This window comes from Vidua chalybeata, chromosome 5 (assembly GCF_026979565.1).
Source record: "Vidua chalybeata isolate OUT-0048 chromosome 5, bVidCha1 merged haplotype, whole genome shotgun sequence".
NCBI classification, from domain to species: domain Eukaryota; kingdom Metazoa; phylum Chordata; class Aves; order Passeriformes; family Viduidae; genus Vidua; species Vidua chalybeata.
In genome coordinates this window covers 19,992,713-20,013,243 of record NC_071534.1, presented here as the reverse complement: position 1 = coordinate 20,013,243, position 20,531 = coordinate 19,992,713, and the positions used below count along the sequence as shown (strand labels likewise).

The window sequence follows — 20,531 nt, the reverse complement described above, 5'->3', positions numbered from 1 at the left end:
TCTTAGCCTCCCTCCCACTCCCAGTGAAACTCTCTTAACAGCAGGAACAGGCTTCTATCTGAACCCTTTCCCAGGTTTCACCTCTGGTGAGCAGGGACCTGCACTGCCATTGTGATTTCTTTTGGGCACGTGTCTTGGAAGAGATGGATCAAGCAAAACTTAGTGTTCTATTTCTTAGGCCTGGACAGTTCCAAGAGGATCCTCATATTGCAGCTGATCCAAAGCCTCTCCGCTCTGGTTGCAACTGCTGTGGGGTAACCAGCCACTCATACCACCCACGTGCTCCCAGGGCTGGCTGCAGGGACACTTCATTCACCTCTTCAGCCCATACAAAGGGTATAAATCCTGTGTCTCAAGGAGCCCTTTCTCTGATTTTCTCCCTGCAAGAAATTCAGAGTCTGCAATCCTAGAACCCCTCTGGGAACTCCTAGGATGGAGAGAAAGACAAGACCACCATGGAGTGAATGACAATGGAACCAAATGCAAATCCCTCTTTATTTTAGGACATGTTAGTTTCTCACAGAAACAGGCAGCAGCAATCCATTCACAGCAGCAGTCCATTTTCTTTCAAAAGAAAACCATTAAAAATTCAGTTTTTCAGGTTTCTCCTCAAAACACCTCCAAATAGATACATAAATTATTTATAAATATGCAAAAATTACTGCAGAAACAACAACTGGTGTAGCAATCACAGTAGAATTTCCAGTCATAATAAAAAAGTCAATCCAAATTGTCCCAGGGTTGGCTTCTTTGGTGGGAACCAATCTCAGAGCATTTCAGTTTCATGTGAAGAATAGAGAATTATCTCTACAAAGCCAAGGTTCTTGTCCCTTTCACTGAGCTTGCTATAAAGACAGGCTTTCACATCTCAGCCCTTGAGTAAAGTGTAACATAGCAAATCAGTGGCACAATAAAGTCCTGGGTGGGAGAGGCTGCTCCCTCCCCAGGCACAGTGTTGCCAGCCCATCTCAGAGGGAAAAGGAGAAGCTGTTGCAGAAGACAACTGTCTCATAAAAGGCTTCCCCGTCCCCAAGGCCAGTTGCCAGTTTCTGCATTGTATCTACTGCAAAAAGTTGCAGCATTTCTGCTCCCCTCCAAACTGTGTGTGTTGAGAGAAAAATAATCCCTTTTCACTGTACTACACACTCTGAAATACCTTGGGCCCAGTAGGCCAAGCAATCCCTGAAGCTTTATCAGGCCTAGGCCCATTCTGTGACATAGGAAGGTGCACGGTGCTTTGTCAGTCAAGGTACTGCACAGACAGGAGACATTCCAGCTGCTACAGCTCAAGACAAGTAGTTGAGGGCTCTGGATTCTGGGTCAGAGAGCAGGGCAGCAAAACCAAGCACAGCAGCAGAGATGGGGTTACAGCACAAAGATAACTGTCAGCATTTCACAGCTATCATACATGTCATACATTCTGTGTCTGGGAATACATGTGTATGTGCACTGTTGTCTATTCAGTATTAACTCCTCTCAATTATTACAAGTCTGTCCCCCACCTTGACACACCTTGGCTCAGATATCAAATCTGAGCGATTTCAGTGTCTGCTGCTCCTTGCCTTCAGAATGCAGAGTGGGAGCCTCCAGGTCAGTCATGAGCAGAGATGTTGGACCAGCTGCTCGAACTGCTCCCGCTGCTGGTAGATGTAGAGCTGGGTGTCCCAGAGAGCGTTCACCAGCACGGCGTCGTTCACCTCGTCCAGCATCACCTCAGTGTGCAGCTGAGGGCTGAGCCTGCGGGCAGTGAGACAGCATCACCAGCTGGGCACAGACACGGAGGTGACCAGGCACGAGCCTGCCAAGCAGGACACTCCCACCAAGCAGCTCCCACCACCACGGTGCTCACTGGCCCTTGGTCTGTCAGGCTTGCAGAGCAGAGACCTTCCCCCTCCTTCAAGGCCCAGGCACATTCAAGGCTGAGCCACAGTGAAGCAGGGCAGGATGCACAATCCGAAGGGCCGTGCAAGACAACACCTCCCAAACCTCCCTTAACTAGCCCAGACCAGGCGTGCTGGGTGCCTCAGCTCCTGTGCAGGGCCAGGGCACGCTCCGTCCTGTCACTGAGGCGTGAGCAGGGGCAGCTCTGGGCAGGCGTGCCTCTGGAGGGGATGCCATTTGGGATGACGCATGCCACAGCCAGGTCTGAAGCGAGAGGGATAAAAATAGGTCCGCGCAAGAGAGCGGAAAGGAAGCTCCTACCGGAAATAGGGGACATCCGTCATCTCACACCAGGCCCTGGCACGATCCACAGCTGGGCCATCTGCGTCAGTGCACTGCAGGAGAAACAGGCCTGCAGTTACAGCCTGGCTGCTCCTCCCCTGCCTACAACAGACTTCCCTGGCACCAAGTCCAACTGCACAAGCCCCAGAGGGAAAATAAAAACCAGGAGCAAGGGCATCCTGGATGGCACTGCTCGCCACCAAGAGCTGGGTGGCTTTTCTTTATTTTTATTGTAAGGACAGTGCTCCTCCTTGGGCGACAAGAATTGCACCCTACAGACCCTTCATACATCACAGCACAGAGTGGATTGCCTCACGGAAACTCCCAGGATGATCTGAATGACAGCCTCCTTGGGATTTCATCTGTATCCATTCTGTCCAAGCCCTGTACAGCAGAGCCTGTGATTATATCAGGCTTACTGGGCTATCCTGGAACAGCTTCCCTGGGAGCCCTGAGATAAAAGACAGGAGAAGCAAAAGGACTCTGGGCATTTTCTCACTTCAGGAAGCTAAAAAGGATATAAAGCAACAGCATTAAAATCATAGTCAGAACTTCAGTTCTGATCTTTCTGGCTTTCATCCATTTAGAGTGTTTTCATGATCAACATGCAATGATCTTCCTGAAGCACACAAGTACATATGCCAACTACACAGCTCTCAACTATTGTTTTTAATTAATGACTCTCTCACTTCTCCAGTATTTACTAATTTCCTCAGTGGGAAAAACAAAGCTTTTCTAAAGAAAAATGAATTGCTGTTCTCTGAGGCATGATTAATTTTCTTTTTCCCCAGGTTGCTCAGATGATAAACAATGCTTCCTGGAAAGATACCGAGTTTCACAAACACACACCTGCAAATGCGCCTAAGAGTCACTGACCACCATCCTGTCCTTAGCTCCTTTCAGCAGCAAGAATATCCCTTGGGGATGAGTGTCCCCTTGGGGCACTCAAAACTCCAATTAATCAAACAGGTCTTCAGGCCTGCAGTGCTCCTACAATTCTTAAGTTACCCACTACATCCATGGTCAGAGCAGTTCCAAGGAAATAGAATTTACTTCTGAAAGGAGGAAGCTGGAAACAGGAAATCTTTTCTCCCTTCTTGAAAGCAACCCCAAGGGTCTTTTGCCTCCTCCCAGTACTCACACAATCCACCACCATCTTGCCGAGCTCCCTGGCCCCGAAGACGGTCTTCGCCAATTCCCAAGGGTTTGAGGGGCGGAAAACATCCACAGAGCTCACTGGGACCTGCGGAGGCTTCCCTGTTCCCAGGGAGACCACCAACCCCAATTTCCTCACTTCCTGCTTCCGACCCTGAGGACAAACAAAAGATCAGTTTGCAATGACCAACAATGAAAGTGAAGCATGTCTTTCACAGCAGCTTCTCGGGGAAGCTCTGAAAGCCAAGGCAAAAGGCTCAGGAGCCTTTTCTTCTCCCATCCTCCCCCTAAGTATGGCCTGGTGAGACAGCTGTAACCTACAGGACTTCAACAGTTGCACTGCTCTGCCCCTTCTCCCCTTACCACACCCGAACCCATGGGACCACCCTGGAGATGTGTCCTAGAACCAGATGACCATAAGGCATTCTAAATCTTCGGTCATTTTGGCAACACACCTCCCCTTTCAGCTACAGGGAGCAATAGCTGCCACTGGTTATTCAACTTTTTGAAGAACTTGCCACACCCAGAAGGCATTCACTCTTCAGCCTTGCAGAGTACCTTACCCTTGTCTTCTCCATTTATTTTTGGGCAGAAAAAGGCCCTGCAGAGCCATGTCAAGGGCCACATGCAACCATCAACTGAATCATCCTTGTTCAAAGAAGCAAGGAGAGGCTGATGAGACTGTCTCCCTGTCTCACACCCTTATTAGAAGAGGTATCTCACCTCCCAGCCACTCTTCTCAACACACATCCCCCTCCATACACTCCCTTTTAGGGTGCTGCACTGCTAACTTGTTTATCCACTAAGATGCATCCACTCTTACACCCGCTTCTTCAAGAGAGGCTCAGTGGGGCCAAAAAACTCCAGTTACCAGTCAAGGCTAGGATTTCCCTCACCTTTTTGATCAGTGTCTTGTTGTACTCGTGGATCTCTGCCATGGCATCAAGGGTGGGGTTGTTGGCCAGCAGCCCTCCATCCAGGAAACGGCCAATGGGCCGGAAATAGGTGGGAGCTGCACCGCTGCAGCGGGCAGCACGCCACACGAGCTGCTCTGCAAAGGACAGAGAGCAAAAGCCCTCTTGTAGCAACTCTGCTGTGCACAAAAAGCTCCCCAGCTCCACCAATACAAATCAGGATGGCTTGCAATCCCAGGAAACCCTGCCCTACGTGGCTGTGCCTCTTTCTCCCAACAGCATGGTTTCTGCTTGGATGCACAGGATGACTCTGCAGGGCTTTAAAAGATGTTCTCACCACTTCCTACATATCCTGGGTCAAATTCACTCTCTATCCATTTTCTTGCTGCTATTTTGATAGTGAACCAGTTCTGTGTGCCAGACCAGGCAGTAAGCTGGAGGCAACTGCACACTTCAGTTACGTGACTTTCTTTCCATGTTTTTCTGTGGGAGCTCAGGGAAAGATGCTGATTGTACAAAGGACTCCTCTAGCAGACCCCTCTCCTCATGAACCTCACTAGCCAGGCCCTGTTCCCGGTACAAGAGAAGCCAAGAGAGGAGGATAGAGGAGAAATGGGAACCATCACTAGGATTTAGTTACAAGCCAAGACCAGGGCTGAGCCATTGCTGATTTTCAGAGCAATGGGAGGAAGAACATGAAATCTGTCTCTGAGGGATGAAACCTCCCCAGCCAACCAGCTGGATTTCTGTGTACCATCATTTACCTTCTGGCTGAGTGAGTGGCTGGAAAGATGCACTCGTCTTGTATTCAGTGGAGCGTTTTGTCTCTGGTACAGGGTAATTCCGGAAAAGGTGGAGCTCAGCTGGCTGTCGGTCACACAATGTCCCTGTCACCATAACCCTGGAGAAGCAGACATGAGAGAATAAGAGTAAAACGGAAAATAAAAATACTTATGGTTTCAACAGTCTGCACATCACACTCATCCAGAACTGCTCTAAGGCTGAGCATCTCTCCTGACACAGGTCTAGAGCACGTGTGAGACAGCATCAACTGGCACAGCCTGAGGCAGGACTTACTTGGGTTTTCGGACATCTGTCATTTTGGTGTTTTCCCCAAATTCCTTCTTCAAGAACTCATCCAGGGGCTCCGACTCGTAGGGCCGAGACCCCCGGAACACCATGTCCTTCATGCGGAAGTACAGGCAGCGCATGTAGTCCATGGACTTCCCTGAGATGGGCAATAGTGTTGGCAGGAGCAAGCAGTGAGAGGAAAGGCAGGCAGAACAAACAGCACATCAGAGCAAGGGTTTCCCAAGACAAGTGGGAGATGGGAGGCGTCACTCCCAATCCAATCTCCTTCCCAAGCTGCCTGTCATCTGCTTGGTTCTCAGCAGCATCACTGGGAAGGATTACAGAGGAAGAGCAAGCTTGGAGCAGCTTCAATCACCATTATCAATCACCTTGCTCTAAGGCCTCTGTGGAGAGCACAGGAAGTACAGAACATTGAACTCTGCCACCATGCACTCCCCAAAACCCAGAAAGCTGCTCAAAGCCAGCTGAGAAGAGAAGCAAGTGTGAAGCCAAGTCAAGGCTTTCCTTCATTAAGGAACATCCCTTCCCTCCTTTGGCAGGACTCAGAGAGGCAGCTCCCACCACACATCTACTCCCACAGGAGGAACACTCAGACCAGAGTGAGAAGGGACCCAATATGTCCTCACCATGTACAATAGCCAAGGCCAAGATCCCTCCAGTGCTGGTCCCTGCAATCCAGTCAAAAATCTCACGAATGGGACGGCCTGCGGCCTTTTCAATAGCCAGGAGAAGTTGGATGAGCACAAGGCCACGGATACCCCCTCCATCCAAGCACAGGAGCCGGTCCTGACTGCAGAGAGACAGACACAGATGACTGGGAGCTGTGGGACAGATTATGAATCACAGAACACTCCGTGGGAACATGGCCCTGGGGACAGGAAGCTATGCCAGCAAGTAGATTGTTGCAGACAATGTAACTGATGAATAAATAAATCCAGCAGTGCCTTCTCAGACATGTCCAATAAGCCTTGTCAGAGCTGGTGCAACATCCTTTGCTCTTGCAGAGCCACCTCTAACCTTTACACCAGAAAGAGAGACACCAGCCAAAAACACACCCAAGTCCCTTACTACACAGTATTGTGTCATAAATAAAAAAAGCAGACAGACCTAAAGCCTGCCAGCAGCACTTCAGTGCCAACTCCTCCTCCACTCCACACAAGGTGAGGTGCAGGCACTGTCAAGACAGTGCAGAGGTGATGAGTGAACATCAGGGCAGTGTGTAGAGATGGGGAAAACACAAAGCCAAAACAGTGTTGGGTGCCCATTAGAACAGGGGAGGAAAGAGCAGGGTTTCATCCCCTGAGCTCAGGCTCCACTGCAGCTCCAGGCAGGACAGGCAGGGGTCATTTATGGAAACAAGAGATTTCTCAAAAGATGCTGGAAAAACTGCAATGTTGATGGACACAAAATAATGTCAGCTCTGAGGATGCCATCCCCATGGGTGTGGGAGGGGAGAATTCATACACAGATTTCACCTTCAAGTTGCACAGGAGCCTGGACAAAAGCTGTTCTTCACTTACTTTCTTCTAGCCTCACTGGGCATGTCCACAACATCTGGTGCCTTCAACAACTGTCCGAGCGTTGTGGAAATATACAGAAGGTCCTTGTACCCTAGAGGGCCATGAACATGCAAAAGGGAAAAAAATAAATTAGAGATCACCAATGTGGTAACTGATTTCCACCATAAACAAAGAGAGAATATTCAACTCCCTTCCCCATTGAATAAAGGTCCCTGCAGGAGACACAAGCCATCTTATCCACAGCCAACAGGTACCCCCAAATTTAACTCCACACCAAAGGACAGCAACAACACCCTTTATAGTGGGCAGCTGTAGATGCATTGGGAAAGACAGGATTTTGAGAAGCAGATGATGTGCACAGTGGATGAGAGAAGGCAGAGCCCAGCAGCGTGCCCACTACGCGGTTTACTGCAAGCTGTTAAGATATAACCTAAATCTACTCCTCAAAGTAACCTAGGCAGGAGAGCTGTGGGGACAGGATGACTTGTCATTACCCCTCAGCTGATGTTCACCCAGGCCACCCTGGGTGTGGGCCACCAATCCAAGCTAGGTGAGAAGCCAGCCTGCGAAACCAAAAGAAGAAAGAATGGGGGAGAGAAGTTACATACTCCTGCCAGCACCCAGGCCAGAAGGTGGCTGTGGATGACAATGAATTGTGGTGGGGAGTTTCTTCAAAGGCAGAGTCTACAATAAAAAAGGGTATTGCTCTGTCACTGCGTCAGAGCTGGAACTGGGTATGGGTTGCCTTCACTGGACTGTGGAGAGAAGAAAGTCCTGGTGCCAACAGCCACTGAGATTTGTGGTGACACAGACACATTCCAGGATTGTCCTCTGGCCCCACAGAAGAGCTTTGCAAAGAAAACCTCCAACCTGAGATGGGAAGCGGTCTACAAGCAGATCTTAGCCACTTGCATGCTCTTCTCATGACCCTCCAAGTCAACTCCCCTGCTGCCTAGTCCACAACCCCTCTTTTTGCCTCCTCCTGAGCTCTGGAGCTCCCCAAAGGCAGAAAGCCTACCACTTAGAATAGTCCTATATGCTTATTCTGGGCAGCATAGACCACAAGATTCACTACAATCATATGTCCCATGCTAGGCTTTTCCTATGCGTAACCAACACTATGATCAAGGTTGCTTACCCTCAGCTTCACCCTTTCCCTCTCCCAGCTGCTGGCCTCCAGGATCTGAATAACTGACACTTCTAAATCTCCTTGTGCCCAGCACAACACTAGGAGTTCCTCAAGGCAGACCAGCAAGCACCTTCCCTTCTACACATGACCCAGGGGACAAAGTACCTGAAGGCTGAGTGCCCCCTTTCCCAGACATGTGAGGGAATCAGTCTTTCTTTTTACAGAGCTACATTGTGTCAGGTGTATAAAACAAATGTTTTGAGTACAAGAGTTCAGAATACACACAGAGGAAAAGCAGAGAAAGGAGATGGGATCCTGCAACAGGTGAATGAGGACAGTCACCACAGAGTCACCAAGCAGTGAGAGCTTTGACAGTTCCCAGAGCATGGCCCATCTGAAGAAGAGGTCTGAGACAGCACTGTGAAGCAAGAAGGGAGAAGAGTGAGGGAGGGCCAGGGAAGGCTTTACCTAAGCTGCTGAGGTTGCTCCGTGAGGAAGGTTGGCCTTCCAGGAAGGAGGCAGCAGATGGTGCCAGGCTTGGGGAGTCAGGGTTGGGTGGTGGGTGGCAGCGTTCGGTCCCTACAGTTTGCAGCAGGTCTAAGAGCACTTTCCGGTTCGCACCTTAGGTGACGAAGGGGGAGTTACAGATCAGAAACAGAATCAGTGCATGTGCACACCACGGGGGGAACGTGCTCTGCCAAATTCACAGCAAGCCTGACCCTCACAAAGCCTCTGGGATGACCTGGGGAAGGGCAAAACACGTCCCAGGTATCTCTCCCCAAATGCCAGGCAGCAGGACTTTTGCACAGCAGGAGTATCCACTGCTGTGCAGCTTCAAGGGTGTGTGCCAGACACTTCTTTGGCCCTGAAGACCTGCCCACATCTGCCTGAACCCGGGCGGTTCAGCAGTGCTACATCATCCTGTTGTGAACCTGCAGTGCCTGACATGGTGGCCCGAAAGAGGGGGAGTGCATGCCAGCTTTTCCTCTTGCATCTCTGTGCCACAGAAGAGAAATTCACCAAGGGTTATTAATATAAAGCCTGTGTTGCTAGCAAAGTAGGTGCCTACTATGTGAGCAACTAAAAGCTGGGAAAGCATGTTGGAGAAGCATCACCCATGCATGGCATGTTTTCACCTCTCCCCAAGGCACTGTTTTGGCCACCAAGGGGAGACAGGATGCTGGGCTCACCCTGTAAGGCTGCTGACATGCTCCCTCACCTTTGCTGCTCCTGGCTGCCAACAGTCCTGGTGTCTCCCCAAAATCATTGGGGATCTCAACATCTCCTCCAAAGACGATGATTGCTTTGATCATATCCAGGTGGTCATGCTAGGGGACAAGAGAATGCTCAGTCAAGAGCCACTAGATGATTTCTCATTCCTTCCCTTCCCTTTTCATTAGCAAAGCACCCACAAGGGAACACCACATGGAACAGCCAGAATTTCAAAGGACTCTGTTGCTGTCTCAACCCTTCAAGAAGATGGTCTCTCCTTCCCAGCAGCCTCTGCAGAAAGCTCACCTTCATGGCCAGGTGCAGCGGTGTGTTGCCATCGCGTCCGCGGGCGTTGGTGTGGGCGCCGTGTGTCAGCAGCACCATGGCGCAGTCCAGGCGGCCCCTCTGGACCGCAATGTGCAGAGCCATGTCGGCCGTGCGGCTGCTCACGTTCACCTCGGAGCCGTACTCCAGCAGCAGCCGTGTCATCTGTGCCCCAGTGTGCAGGGATCACGTCAAGAAGAGATAAAGCAGTCGTGAGGACAACCAGCTGGGCACTCAGACCACCCAGGTCTCATGGCAAACAAAGCAGGGGAACAGGAAGGAGCCTTAGCCTGGATACAGTTGGCTGGCAGATGCCAGCTGAATTGTTCCAAGCACTGGGGTTTCTCTGTCTTTTACCACAGAACTAGTTGGTGGCTGCACAATCTGGCTGGAGCTTCTGGATCCTTCGGGACTGATACACAACTATAATAAATGGCTGAGATCAATGGAGAAAAAAACAGTTCCTACTCAGGCGAGGATCCTTGCAGACTGAAAGGACAAATTTTGCCATCTGAGCTTCTCTTTACAAACCAAGCAAATTCAAGTTGGCTCTGAAACTCCACAGGACATTTCTGAGAGGAATGGGATATTACAGGAGGAAAAAGAGCCCTCCTATAGCAATGCCCTCTGCCTGCAACAAGCATCATCCAGATGCTCCAGCATGGCATATCACCATCCTGCCTGACCTCTGGCAGGAGATGGACTTTTCCTGCACGTGCCACCACTCAGTGCCTACCTCACACTTCCCCTGTAGTTTCTAAGGCACCGATCTGTTTGCTCCCTGGCAGGCTCTCTGTTTGGTACCTGGCAGGTAATGAGAAGAGAGCTCCCTCCAGGGGCAACTATGCTTCAGGGACAGGGCTGCAATTTCTTCAACAAAAGGGAAAAGGGACAAGCTGGCAGCTTCACAGCCATGGGTGAAATACTAGAGATGAGCCCACCAGTTTATTTCACTGCAAGGCTCCACTGCTCTATTCTCTGTGGCAAACAGCACCAACTGGCACTGGGCTCTGACACTCCCAGGGCTCTGCACATGCACTCAGACAAATTAGCCACAGAAGGAATTAACTGGGTGCTGGGTAGCAGCACAGGCCCCTCCATGGATTGTCTCTATTTACCTCTGCCTTCTTTGCCCAGTGCAGTGGAGTGGCATCATAGCGTGGGTCCTTGGAGCAAACCTGGCTGGCATCTGCCTCGAGAATGGCCTGGGCACACCTGGGAAACACAGTGAGATGACAGGATGGGTGGCTGCTGTCTTGACTCAAGACCTCCACTCACATCACCACCTGCCTTCTGCCCAGAGGAAAACCAGGAAACTCTGCAGCAGCAGCATCTCTGCAACACCTGCGAGTTCCTCAGCTGCACTTTTGTTTTGCTCTTCACAGAAAGTGTGGGCACAACAGGAAGCATAAAAGCCAAGTGGTGTTGGGAGCAGGAGAATCTCTCCAATACAAGTTGTGGAGCAACATCTGAGTGCTTCTCTAATTCAGGAATATGGCATTTCTGGAAACTCTCCAAACCCAAGAAGCAAAATTCTTTTCTTCTCCTCTCTTTCCATGGAAACATGGGGATAGAACTAGAATAGTTAAATACTTGCTGAAATTTAAGAATCTGTGTACTTCTCTATGAGTAAAAAAACACACCTGTTGTGAAGAGTCGAATATGTAGTGCCTAGAAAACAGGATAGGTAGATTTATGAAATTTGATTATCTTCTCCAATACCACCAAAAAAACCCTGTACAAGAGATGGAGCCGCAGTGCAACCTCAGTGACCTATGCCCATTCTGTGCTTGTGAATGTGTGTCTAATGTTGGGAAGTACTTTTCAAAATGCTTAAAAATCAGCTACCAGCAGCTAGTGTTGTCTTGAAAGCCCAGTTTGTAGAGCTTGGACACTCTTTGAACATTAAGTATTATAAAACATATACAAATGGAATTGAATTTCTCCAAAGAAAACAGGGAGTAAATATTGTGCTTCTTTTGATTCCATTCCAGAGTGTGTTATTAAGAGTCAAGAGTATCTCAGGCCCACAGGAGATAGGAAAAACTAAGCTTTGAAAGGAAAGCTTATTAGAATCAGAGCACTCAAAGACAGAGGTACAGCAATTAATACTATCTAAGCATCAGCCAATCATCTTCCTACAGCTCACTCTGAGAAAATGCATTTCATAAACATATCTTTTTTTATCTTTCTCCTAATGTCTGATACTGAATAAGGTATTAATTCCAGGACAAAAAGGTTTTATTCTGAAAGCATTTCTTTCTTTCCCACACCAGCATTTCCCTGTTTTTTTTTGCCAATGACTACACATGAGACCTGTCCTACTGAGCACAGCCCTGGCCAACGCTCAGCAAGTACACAAGTCCCCAGACTGGAGGGGACACTACATACCCCTTCTGGGAGAACTTCAATGCTGTGTGGATGGGGTAGCCCAGTGTGCCCACGACGCTGCAGCTGGCATGGCATTTCAGCAGGGACCGAACCATGTCCTCCTTGCCCAGCTGGCACGCAAGGTGCAGAGCTGTCAGCCCTTCATGGCTCAGGTGGTCCAAGCCAGTAGTTGGGGGTCTGCCCAGGAGCTGGAAGGAGGAGACAGTAAATAAATAAATGGACAGACAAACATGGAAGAGCACCATCTCTTCTTGAGCTCTGAGGACACTCTGGAGCACTGGACCCCTCACAATGCTACAGCCTGTCCTCTCCATCCCTGCTCCCTGTAAATTGCAGATCTGTTACGTGCTGACTGGTTTCTTGAAGAAAAGTATCTCACTGCCACACTGGGGAAACCCTGCAAGCCCTGGTGCACACATGAGAAGTGGGGATTTAGTTTATTTTCGTTGGTTTAGCAAGGAATCAATACAGAAAACAAACAAACATGAGGAAGATCAGACAACAGGCCAAGTTGATGCCACCAGAGAAATAAAGAAGAGGATATCTTTTTAATACAAAGTTCCTAACTGCCCACTCCACAGTATGGCAAGCCCTGAGCCCCATCCTACCTCATCATGCATTAGGAAACTCCAACACAGACTGGTAGGCAGAGGGAGAGCTGTCACAACAGGTATTGGGCAAACATGGGGTTGCAGCCATGGGGAAGAGTCAGTCTCAGGCTTGCACCAAGTCTTGGAGAGCTGAAAGACCTCAGGAACCATGTGCAAGGCCACCCATGCCTTACAAACCCCGTCACTCTGCCCAGCACTTTTCAGCAATCAAGAACATGTACAACTTCAGACTGCCTCTGCCTCAAGGCTCTGATCACTGTCCCCCATGCAAGGCCACTCAGTTCAAACAGCAGGTCCTGCAGCTCAGGAGAGCCCAGGACAGCTCCAAACTGTCCTTCAGTCTGTGGGCAGCACATGATCCCCCAGGGCAGCCTCAGCACACACTTCCCTACAGGAGCACTCTGCCCAAAACCAAACTCCCTGCTCGCAGGAGAGAGGGAACAGACAGCCACAGGCCTGAGGAAAAGCAGGATGAAGGCCTGATGGAAACAGCAATGAAGGACTACTTTCTGAGGAAACTTCCTTAACACCCTTGTTTGAGTGCTGGGTGGAATCCACACTCTGAATATGGGAAACAGCACCAGTAAAGAGGGATATAAGAGGCTGAAATCAGGCTTAAGCAATAACTCAACACAGGGAACTGACTTTCTCTTCCCCTGTCTGTAGCTGTTTTCCCATCTCTATCACAGCACGAAGAAGACCCATTCTAGTCACACTTTCTCCCAGACTAGAAGTTGCTCTCACCTCAATGATCTGGGGGTTGTTTCCTCGCACAGCGTAGTGGAAAACAGTCTCCCCATTCTTGTCGGTGATGTCCACCCGTGCGTGGCACTCCAGCAGCTCCAGCAGGCACTCCATGTCCCCCTTGCGGCACGCCAGGTGCAGCGGGGTGCAGCCATCCTCGCTGTCCGTGCTGTTCACACAGCTGCAACAGAGGACTCAGCGTGAGGCCCGGGAATGGCCTCGGGGAAGAGGAGGGCATGCAGCTGCTCCAGGAGCTGACACAGAGGTACCCTCCACATGTGTCCCATCTGGTGTGAACCATAAGGCTCAGGAAAGCCCAGCCTCTTGCCAGAGAAGAAGCACAGGGAAGGGACATCAAGCAGCCCTGTCCTGGACTCTCTCCCTGACATGCTGCTCCTTTTCCTGCCCTCCATATGGGATCAGCTCCCTCTGCCCAAAGGAAGGCAGGAGACAGGTTACAGTCAGCAACCTGGCAATGGTGCTGTTATTTGCCCTCCAGTCCTCTAACTCCTCACCAATCTGCCCTATCCTTGGTAAACTTGTGCAGGTTTTGGCTTGGGTAGAGTTAACTTTCTTCACAGTGGCTGGTGTGGGACTGTGTTTTGGATTTGTGCTGAACACAGAGATGTTTTTGTTATTGCTAAGCAGAGTTTGCACAGAGCCAGGGCCTTTTCTGCTTTTCATACTGATCCACTGGTAAGGAAACTGGAGGTGCAGGGGAGGCTGGGAGGAAACACAGCTGGGACAGGTGACCCCAACTGACCAAAGGGATTTTCCAGACCATATGACACCATGCTTAGTATATAAAGTGTGGGGAGAAGAAGGGAGCAGGGGGACATTTGGAGTGATGGTGTTTGTCCTCCCAAGTCACCACGATGCATGATGGGGCCCTGGAGGTGGCTGAACACCTGCTTGCCCAAGGCAACCAGTGATTCAATTCCTTGTTTTACTTTGTTTGTGTACACAGCTTTTGCTTTCCCTTTCTTTATCTCAACCCAGGTTTTCTACCTCTTGCTCTTTCAATTCTCTCCCCACTCCCTCTGGTATGGAAATGAAGAGCGGCTGCATGGGGCTTGCCTGCTGGCTGGGGTTAAATCACAGCAGAACTTCCCCATGAAAAAACAAGTCATTGCAGCCAAAACTTCTTTCCAGACAGTCCTACTGTATCTCCACTCTCAGTGCTTACAAAGTGAGCAAAAACCTCCTCCAAAAACCTCCTCCACAACGGTTGCAATAACCTTACCAGTATCTCTAGCAGGACACTTCAATCCTTTACTTCAAACACCAGAGCTCCAGGCTCTGCAGCAGCAGGTTGAAACCCACCAACCAGCTTCCACAGCAAAGAAGGGATACTCCAATACAGCCCAGCCTGCCCTCCCAAGCTCCTTCTGAGCATGGACCACCCTGCTCCTTGCCTCAGGATGTGGTTGTGCCGAAAGCTCTCCCGGCGGCCGAACTCCACAGCAATGTGTGCAGGGGACCAGCTGGGGTAGCTGCGGATGCAGTCGCTGAGCTGCTGGAGCTCCTCCAGGGACAAGGGTTGGCACGAGCTCTCGTAGAAAGGGCGCAGCTGCCGGGCATATTGCTCAAAGTACACCAGGGCGTCTGCTTCGTTGTCCAGCTGGAAGAGCCTGGAGAAAAGGCAAGCACATAGTTCATCCTGCTCAAAGGAATAAGCCCAATCCCGTGTATCTGAGGGAAACAGCTCCTTTCTAAATGGCAGTGCTGGGAATTTTCCTTTTCTTCTTCAACTAGTGTCATCTTTGTTCCAAGGGAAGCAGGGAGACTACTTCACTGGAAGAAAGCATCCCTCTTCCTGAACAACGTTAGGTTATGCTCAGAAGTATCCTCTGGATGCTGAAAACCAACAGGAACGAGCAGAAATGCATGTGGACCTATGGATGCCCTGAACACTGCTGCCTGTAGTCGCAATGTTTGGACCTCGTCTTATTTCCACGAGCTGTTTTGCGACAACTCCTCCACCAGCACACGCACGGGCTTTCCACCCCTCCCGGCCCACCTGCTGTTTCAACACAACACCCCACACCCACGGCCTAGAAGCAGTCCCGACAGTAGCGATCTGGGGTCTTTGGTTTCCCACGTCAGCAGGGATGGCTAAAGGTCTGTCACTCACCGGAACGCGACCTGCGGGCTCTGGGGGTTCACCAGCAAGCAGTCCCAGGAGCGAGAGAGGCTGTTCTTGTAGAGGGCCACTCTGCCCTCCTCCCGCAGGCAGGCGTGACCGGCGTACTCAGCGGCCGGCACCTCCCTCACGCGGTACGGGTTGGAGAATATCTGCGTGACGCTGCTGAAGGTGTCCAGCAGCCGCCCAAAAAACTGCATCTTCCCAAAGCCTCAGGCGGCTTCTCCCGAGGGAAAGGCGGCCACTGGCTCCGCCGGCCCCTGCCCTTCCAGGCACGGCGTGACCCGGAGCGCCGCCGGGCGTCAGCGGGGCCGGGAACGGGATGAGGGTGGATCCGGGGATGGCGCCGGGCAAAGCACGACGGGCCCCCGGCGCCCCCCGCGCGCGCCGCCCGCCGCCCGCCAATCGCCGGCACCGCCCCTGAGACGGGCCAATCAGAGGAGTAGCTTCCGGGGCGGGGCCATGGGGCGGGATTAAAGCCGCGCCCACCGTTCGCCGGGGGAGGAGGGCGGAAGGCGCCATCTTTGTGGGGGGCGGGGCGACAGGGATGGGGCCGCCCTTCTTAAAGCGGTAGCGGCCCGTTTCGGTGGGGCGTTCTGCTGCCGGCAGGGCCGGTCATCGGTCGTGCGCCACCCCTGAGCTCGAGTTCAGGCCAGAGCTGTTGGAGCGCGGCCGCGTTCACGGTGCGCTGTGCGCTGGCAGCGTGCGAGGAGTGCTGGCACCGCGGGGCGCTTTAAGGGCAGCGGCCGCCCCGCGCGGCAGCGGCGGCGAGGGGGCGTGGCGAGGGTGACGTCACCTCATGACTGTGTTTTTATGAATGAAAAGAATCCGCGGGTGAGTAATCGCGGGGAGCGAGGTTGGAGGCGCCGCCCGACGCCCTGACCCGGCAGCGGCCCCACGGGACCAGCGCAGCCGCCAGGTGAGCGCCGGCCGGAGCGGCCCCTCCGCTCCCGCCTCGGCTTCGCCCCCCGCGGGGCGGCCGGGAGAAGGGGGCGGCGGGGTCCGGCACCGGCTGGAGGCCTCTCTGCGGCCACCGAAGGCGGGGATCGGGACCGGGACTAGGGCTGGGGAGAACGGGCCGGGGGGGGCCGGCCGGCCAAACCGCGCTCGGGGCCGTCCGTTCTTCCTTTCCAATTCCCGGCCACCGCCCTGGAGGGATCCGCCGCCGCTCCTCCGGCTCCGGCGGCGGATCCCCGGCCCGGATTGCATCAGCTTCCAGCCGGCCCGGCTCCACCTTTCCCGCCGCCCCCCTCCAGCCCCTCATTCCTCTCGGGGCGCTCTCGGCCCCGTCCCGGCCCCCCTCGTCCCTCCGAGGGCTCTCCTAACGAGACCGGGGTTTCCCGAGGTGCGGAGAGGCTGCTGGGCTGCAGTCCGGGGTCCCGGACCCCTCCTCACTCTCCGAACCCGGGGACGGGGAGGGACCGGCCATCGGCGAGGGGCAAGCGCCGCTTCCATGACTTTCACCCCGGGGCTGCTGAATCACGGGGCGGCCACTTCTCACCCGCCTGCGCTTCGTGACCGCGACCCTTCGCCCGCCCCCGGAGCCTGGGGACACCCGACGCTTGCACCGGGACCCGCAGTGCTCTCGCCGGGCGGTGGGGCAGCATCTCCGCACGGGTTCCGACTGGGTGACTTCGCCACGGTGTCACTCGGTGGGGCTGCTGCTTTTACTTTCCCTTCAGCCCCAGGCGGATCTCGCCCGTGTTTCCTCCCCGCGGGAAAGGCTTGGCTTCCCAGCAGGGCATTTTGAGTTCCCTGGGCAGAACAGCATCCCAACCGTCTCGTGATGGGATGAAGGAGAGTGGGAGGTCCATCCTTGCCCCATTATTATTATTGCTTGCAGTCATCATTGCTATTAATATTATTACTATGTACTTTTTCAAAAGGAGTGGGATGAGTCATGCGGCCCGGGGTGGGGGGGATGTGGGCAGCGGGCAGGGGACCAGCAGGGCTGGTGTCCTCTCTTCTGAGGTGAGGAACATGGGGCTGGCAGTAACCGGCTTTTCTCCTGGCTGCTCAGCAGGGGCGGAGTAAGGAAAGGATGGCTGCAGACGGGCTCTCCAGCAAGGCTTTGAAGGTGAGCACCAGTGGGAACAGGGGCATGGGAGTCAGGGGGCTGGTTTTGGGAGTCTCAGGCAACCACCCCTCTCTCTGGCAGGTGAAGCGGGAGCTGGGGGAGAACACTCCACTGCTATCGGATGAGGAGCTGATGGGGCTGTCAGTGCGGGAACTCAACCACCACCTGCGGGGCCTCTCCAAGGAGGAGGTGGCGAGGCTGAAGCAGCGTCGTCGGACACTGAAGAACCGGGGTTATGCTGCCAGCTGCCGAGTGAAGCGTGTCTGCCAGAAGGAAGAGCTGCAGAAGCAGAAGATGGAGCTGGAGTGGGAAGTGGACAAGCTGGCCCGGGAGAACGCTGCCATGCGCCTGGAGCTTGACACCCTCCGTGGCAAGTACGAGGCCCTGCAGGGCTTTGCCCGCACCGTGGCCACTCACGGGCCCCCCGCCAAAGTGGCTACCGCCAGTGTCATCACCATCGTTAAGTCCGGCACCAACCAGGCCGCCTACTCCTAGTGCTGGCCTCTGTCCCCCGGCTGGACACAGTCCTCCCCGGGGTGCCTTCCCCATGAATTGCCTCCCAGCCCTTCCCCAACCTCCTCTCTGTCAGGACCTGTGCCCAAAATCCTCTTTCTCCCATCCCTTGACCTCCAGCTCCCCCATGTAGGGAGGGCTGATGCTATGTGGGTGCTTGGATGGAGGACAGGACCTCACTGGTGGCCCCCATAGCCCCCTCCCCTCTTGGGTGTGCAGACAGGAGAGAGCGAACCCACACAGGCAGCAGTGGGGAAGCATCCCACAGCTCCAAGCTGGTAGGAAAATGCCAGGTGCCTCTTTTTTCTGAGAGGGCATGGGAGAACTAAATGTGGGCCAGGCAGTCCCAAGAGCATGTGCCAGAAAGGGAAAAGAAGAGAGAGGTTTTGCAGTGTAGGGGAAGAAGGCATGATAGAAGGGTATCGGCATTGGGCAGACAACCTGGACCACAGCTGGAGCAGGGGGGGAAGTGGCAGCATGTCTGAAATCTCTGGGGATGCAGATGGCAAGGGAAGGTTAGCAGGTCAGAGGGGGAGATAAAGTGGCTGCATGTTAATGCCTGGTACGGGTGAATGGAATGGGAAAGCACTGTGGCAGCTTGTGGTGCTGGGGGACCCCAGAGGTGACAGTGATTGGGCAGGGGGGAGCTGGGACATGTGAGTGGGTCAGCCAAGGCTGTTGTGTCCACAAAGGGGAGAAGCAGTGGTGCAGTTTTATCTTTCTCTATCATGCACATCCTTCATGCCTCTTCCTGCTGACAGGACACTCAGCCTGGCTGGGTGTCTGAAATGCAGCAGCACCGGCAGGAAGGAAGCAGAGGCAGCTGGAGCAGAGATAAACACTGTTTTGCTCAGCACAGGCCAGCTTGTATGGCCCCACCAAGTCCTCCCCGGTGCTGCACCACCTACAAAGCCCATGGAAAGGTAGTCCCGGCCCTCAGAGTCAGAGATGTGGAGGTGCAGGAGGTGGGAAGTAGGGGCAGAGAGCATCCCTGCTCCTTGGAGCTGCCTGGCAGGCAGGTAGGCTCCTCCCTTTGGTTTTCCTCCAGCTTGGACACCGGTGTGGGACAACTTGCTCTTGAGCAGGCTGAAAGGCTGGAGAAGAGCTGGGTTCGCTAAATACAGGCAGCACAGGGGAGGGAGCAGGAGGCAGGTCCATCGTGGGCTCTGCTGCTGTAGATGATTCCCCCACCCTCCATTCTGCCCTTGCCTGGGTATTGCCACGCCAGCCGCCCTCGGCTGCAGCCTCCATTCTTCCCTGTAGAGGTGCCTGCCACTCCTGGATGGGGCACTGTTGTTGGCATCCCCCACCCCAACTCCTCTTGGGTTTATTTATTGCACGAACATAAGTTATTTTCACGTCCTCTTTGCCATTCCGCCTCTCGGCACAGCCAGGATGTTGGTACAGAGCCGTACTTTATATTTTATATATGCAAATCACATTTTATCTTATACTTATATAGAGCAAAAAAAACTTATTTATTTTCTGACTTACAGTATGTGTCCTACCCGATTCCACTGTATTTTGTAGACTTTACAAATAAAGCAAGTTGTTTTTTTTTTTTTTTTCCACAGCGAGAGTGTGTTTGGTCATTCTTGAAATTGAGACAGAGCCATGTCAGGTTTTCTGTCTCCCTCTGGCTTTGCTGCAGGACAGGCTTAAGAATATGCCCAAAAAAGATGGGATGGGGGATAGCTCATGGCTTTTTAGGACAAAACCAGATTTATAGTCTCTGAGAGAAAAGGGCTAAAAAAGCATGCTTAATGCTGAATACCACCCCCCAAAGTACTTGCTTTCAGGAGCAGTGCAGCTGTGCTGAATCAGCTTTTCCTGGGAAAGATAATGCTTTTCACTACAAAAATTCCTTCCAGGCTGTCCTTGGACCAGGTGCAGGGCATCTGTGCCCAAAAACTTCACTGTTGAGTGACCTTATCACCTTACCTGTAAACAGCAAGGAAAAAAGTAGTGAGCTACCCACAGATGGCAGAAGGGGAAGAAGTGTGGAAGGCACCTTATCGGGAGATGAAGCCAGACCTCCTCCCTGTGTGGAAAAGCCACCCTTCCTCAGAGCTGAGCTGGAAGTGGTGAGCATGTTCCAAATTCCCAGGTGGGCCAGGTCCCCAGAAGGCTGCAGCACTCAGGATGGTTTGGAGGCTTGACATTCCCATTCCCTCTGCCACTGAAAATGGCCCCAGCCCCAAACACTGCTCATGGAAGAAAATCCCAAAGCCATTGTTTGCTGGGGCCCTCTCCCTCCCATTAGTGTTTCACAGTGAGAACCTAAGAAAGGATTCATCTCTACTCCAGGTTTTTGATGAATGGGTTTTACTCCTGCCTTGGGCCAGCAGTGGTGTCTCAGCCCAGGGTGTTGCAGTGATGCTTCTCCATCAGCTCCTACACAGACATCTGGAGCTTTCCTTCCGAGAAGAGGACAAGAGATCCTGACCCACCAAGCCTCAGTCCCTGCAAGGAGGAAAAACTCA

General features: G+C 52.7%; 3 protein-coding genes across 11 annotated transcripts in view; 1 reads left to right on the top strand and 2 right to left on the bottom strand.

The window, feature by feature from the left end:
- Window positions 1-461: 461 nt before the first annotated feature.
- On the bottom strand, window positions 462-15,792 carry PLA2G6 (phospholipase A2 group VI). 3 transcript variants are annotated; one of them, XM_053943481.1, is made up of 16 exons: window positions 15,450-15,792; window positions 14,731-14,946; window positions 13,316-13,496; window positions 11,961-12,148; window positions 10,688-10,784; window positions 9,552-9,734; window positions 9,253-9,361; window positions 8,502-8,654; window positions 6,905-6,995; window positions 6,011-6,174; window positions 5,370-5,520; window positions 5,057-5,193; window positions 4,275-4,429; window positions 3,365-3,532; window positions 2,203-2,276; window positions 462-1,737 (listed from the first exon to the last, which is right to left on the bottom strand). In XM_053943481.1, exons 1-16 carry the CDS (start codon window positions 15,656-15,658, stop codon window positions 1,596-1,598), a joined length of 2,418 nt encoding a protein of 805 aa, XP_053799456.1. In that variant the 5' UTR covers window positions 15,659-15,792; the 3' UTR covers window positions 462-1,595. The 3 variants fall into 3 exon arrangements, 2 of the variants coding, with proteins under 2 accessions (XP_053799456.1, XP_053799458.1); XR_008431082.1 differs by having other exon boundaries at window positions 1,713-1,737; window positions 2,203-2,674; XM_053943483.1 differs by lacking the exon at window positions 8,502-8,654.
- Window positions 15,793-16,141: 349 nt separating this feature from the next.
- On the top strand, window positions 16,142-19,431 carry MAFF (MAF bZIP transcription factor F). Of its 4 annotated transcripts, none has more exons than XM_053944022.1 (3): window positions 16,142-16,377; window positions 17,482-17,535; window positions 17,617-19,431. In XM_053944022.1, the coding sequence occupies exons 2-3, from the start codon at window positions 17,500-17,502 to the stop codon at window positions 18,028-18,030; spliced, it is 450 nt and encodes a 149-aa protein (XP_053799997.1). In that variant the 5' UTR covers window positions 16,142-16,377; window positions 17,482-17,499; the 3' UTR covers window positions 18,031-19,431. The 4 variants fall into 4 exon arrangements, with proteins under 4 accessions (XP_053799997.1, XP_053799996.1, XP_053799999.1 ...); XM_053944021.1 differs by having other exon boundaries at window positions 16,143-16,377; window positions 17,479-17,535; XM_053944024.1 differs by lacking the exon at window positions 16,142-16,377 and adding an exon at window positions 16,409-16,803 and having other exon boundaries at window positions 17,479-17,535.
- Window positions 19,432-19,446: 15 nt separating this feature from the next.
- The window catches only part of TMEM184B (transmembrane protein 184B), a 31,812-nt gene continuing 30,727 nt past the window's right edge, over window positions 19,447-20,531 (bottom strand). For 3 of the 4 annotated variants that reach the window (XM_053944013.1, XM_053944017.1, XM_053944009.1), the window contains exon 9: window positions 20,022-20,511. In XM_053944013.1, the coding sequence (XP_053799988.1) occupies window positions 20,186-20,511 (326 nt within the window). In that variant the 3' untranslated portion in view covers window positions 20,022-20,185. Of the gene's footprint in view, window positions 19,990-20,021; window positions 20,512-20,531 lie in introns of those variants that run through there. The other variant, XM_053944012.1, reaches the window with a different exon arrangement.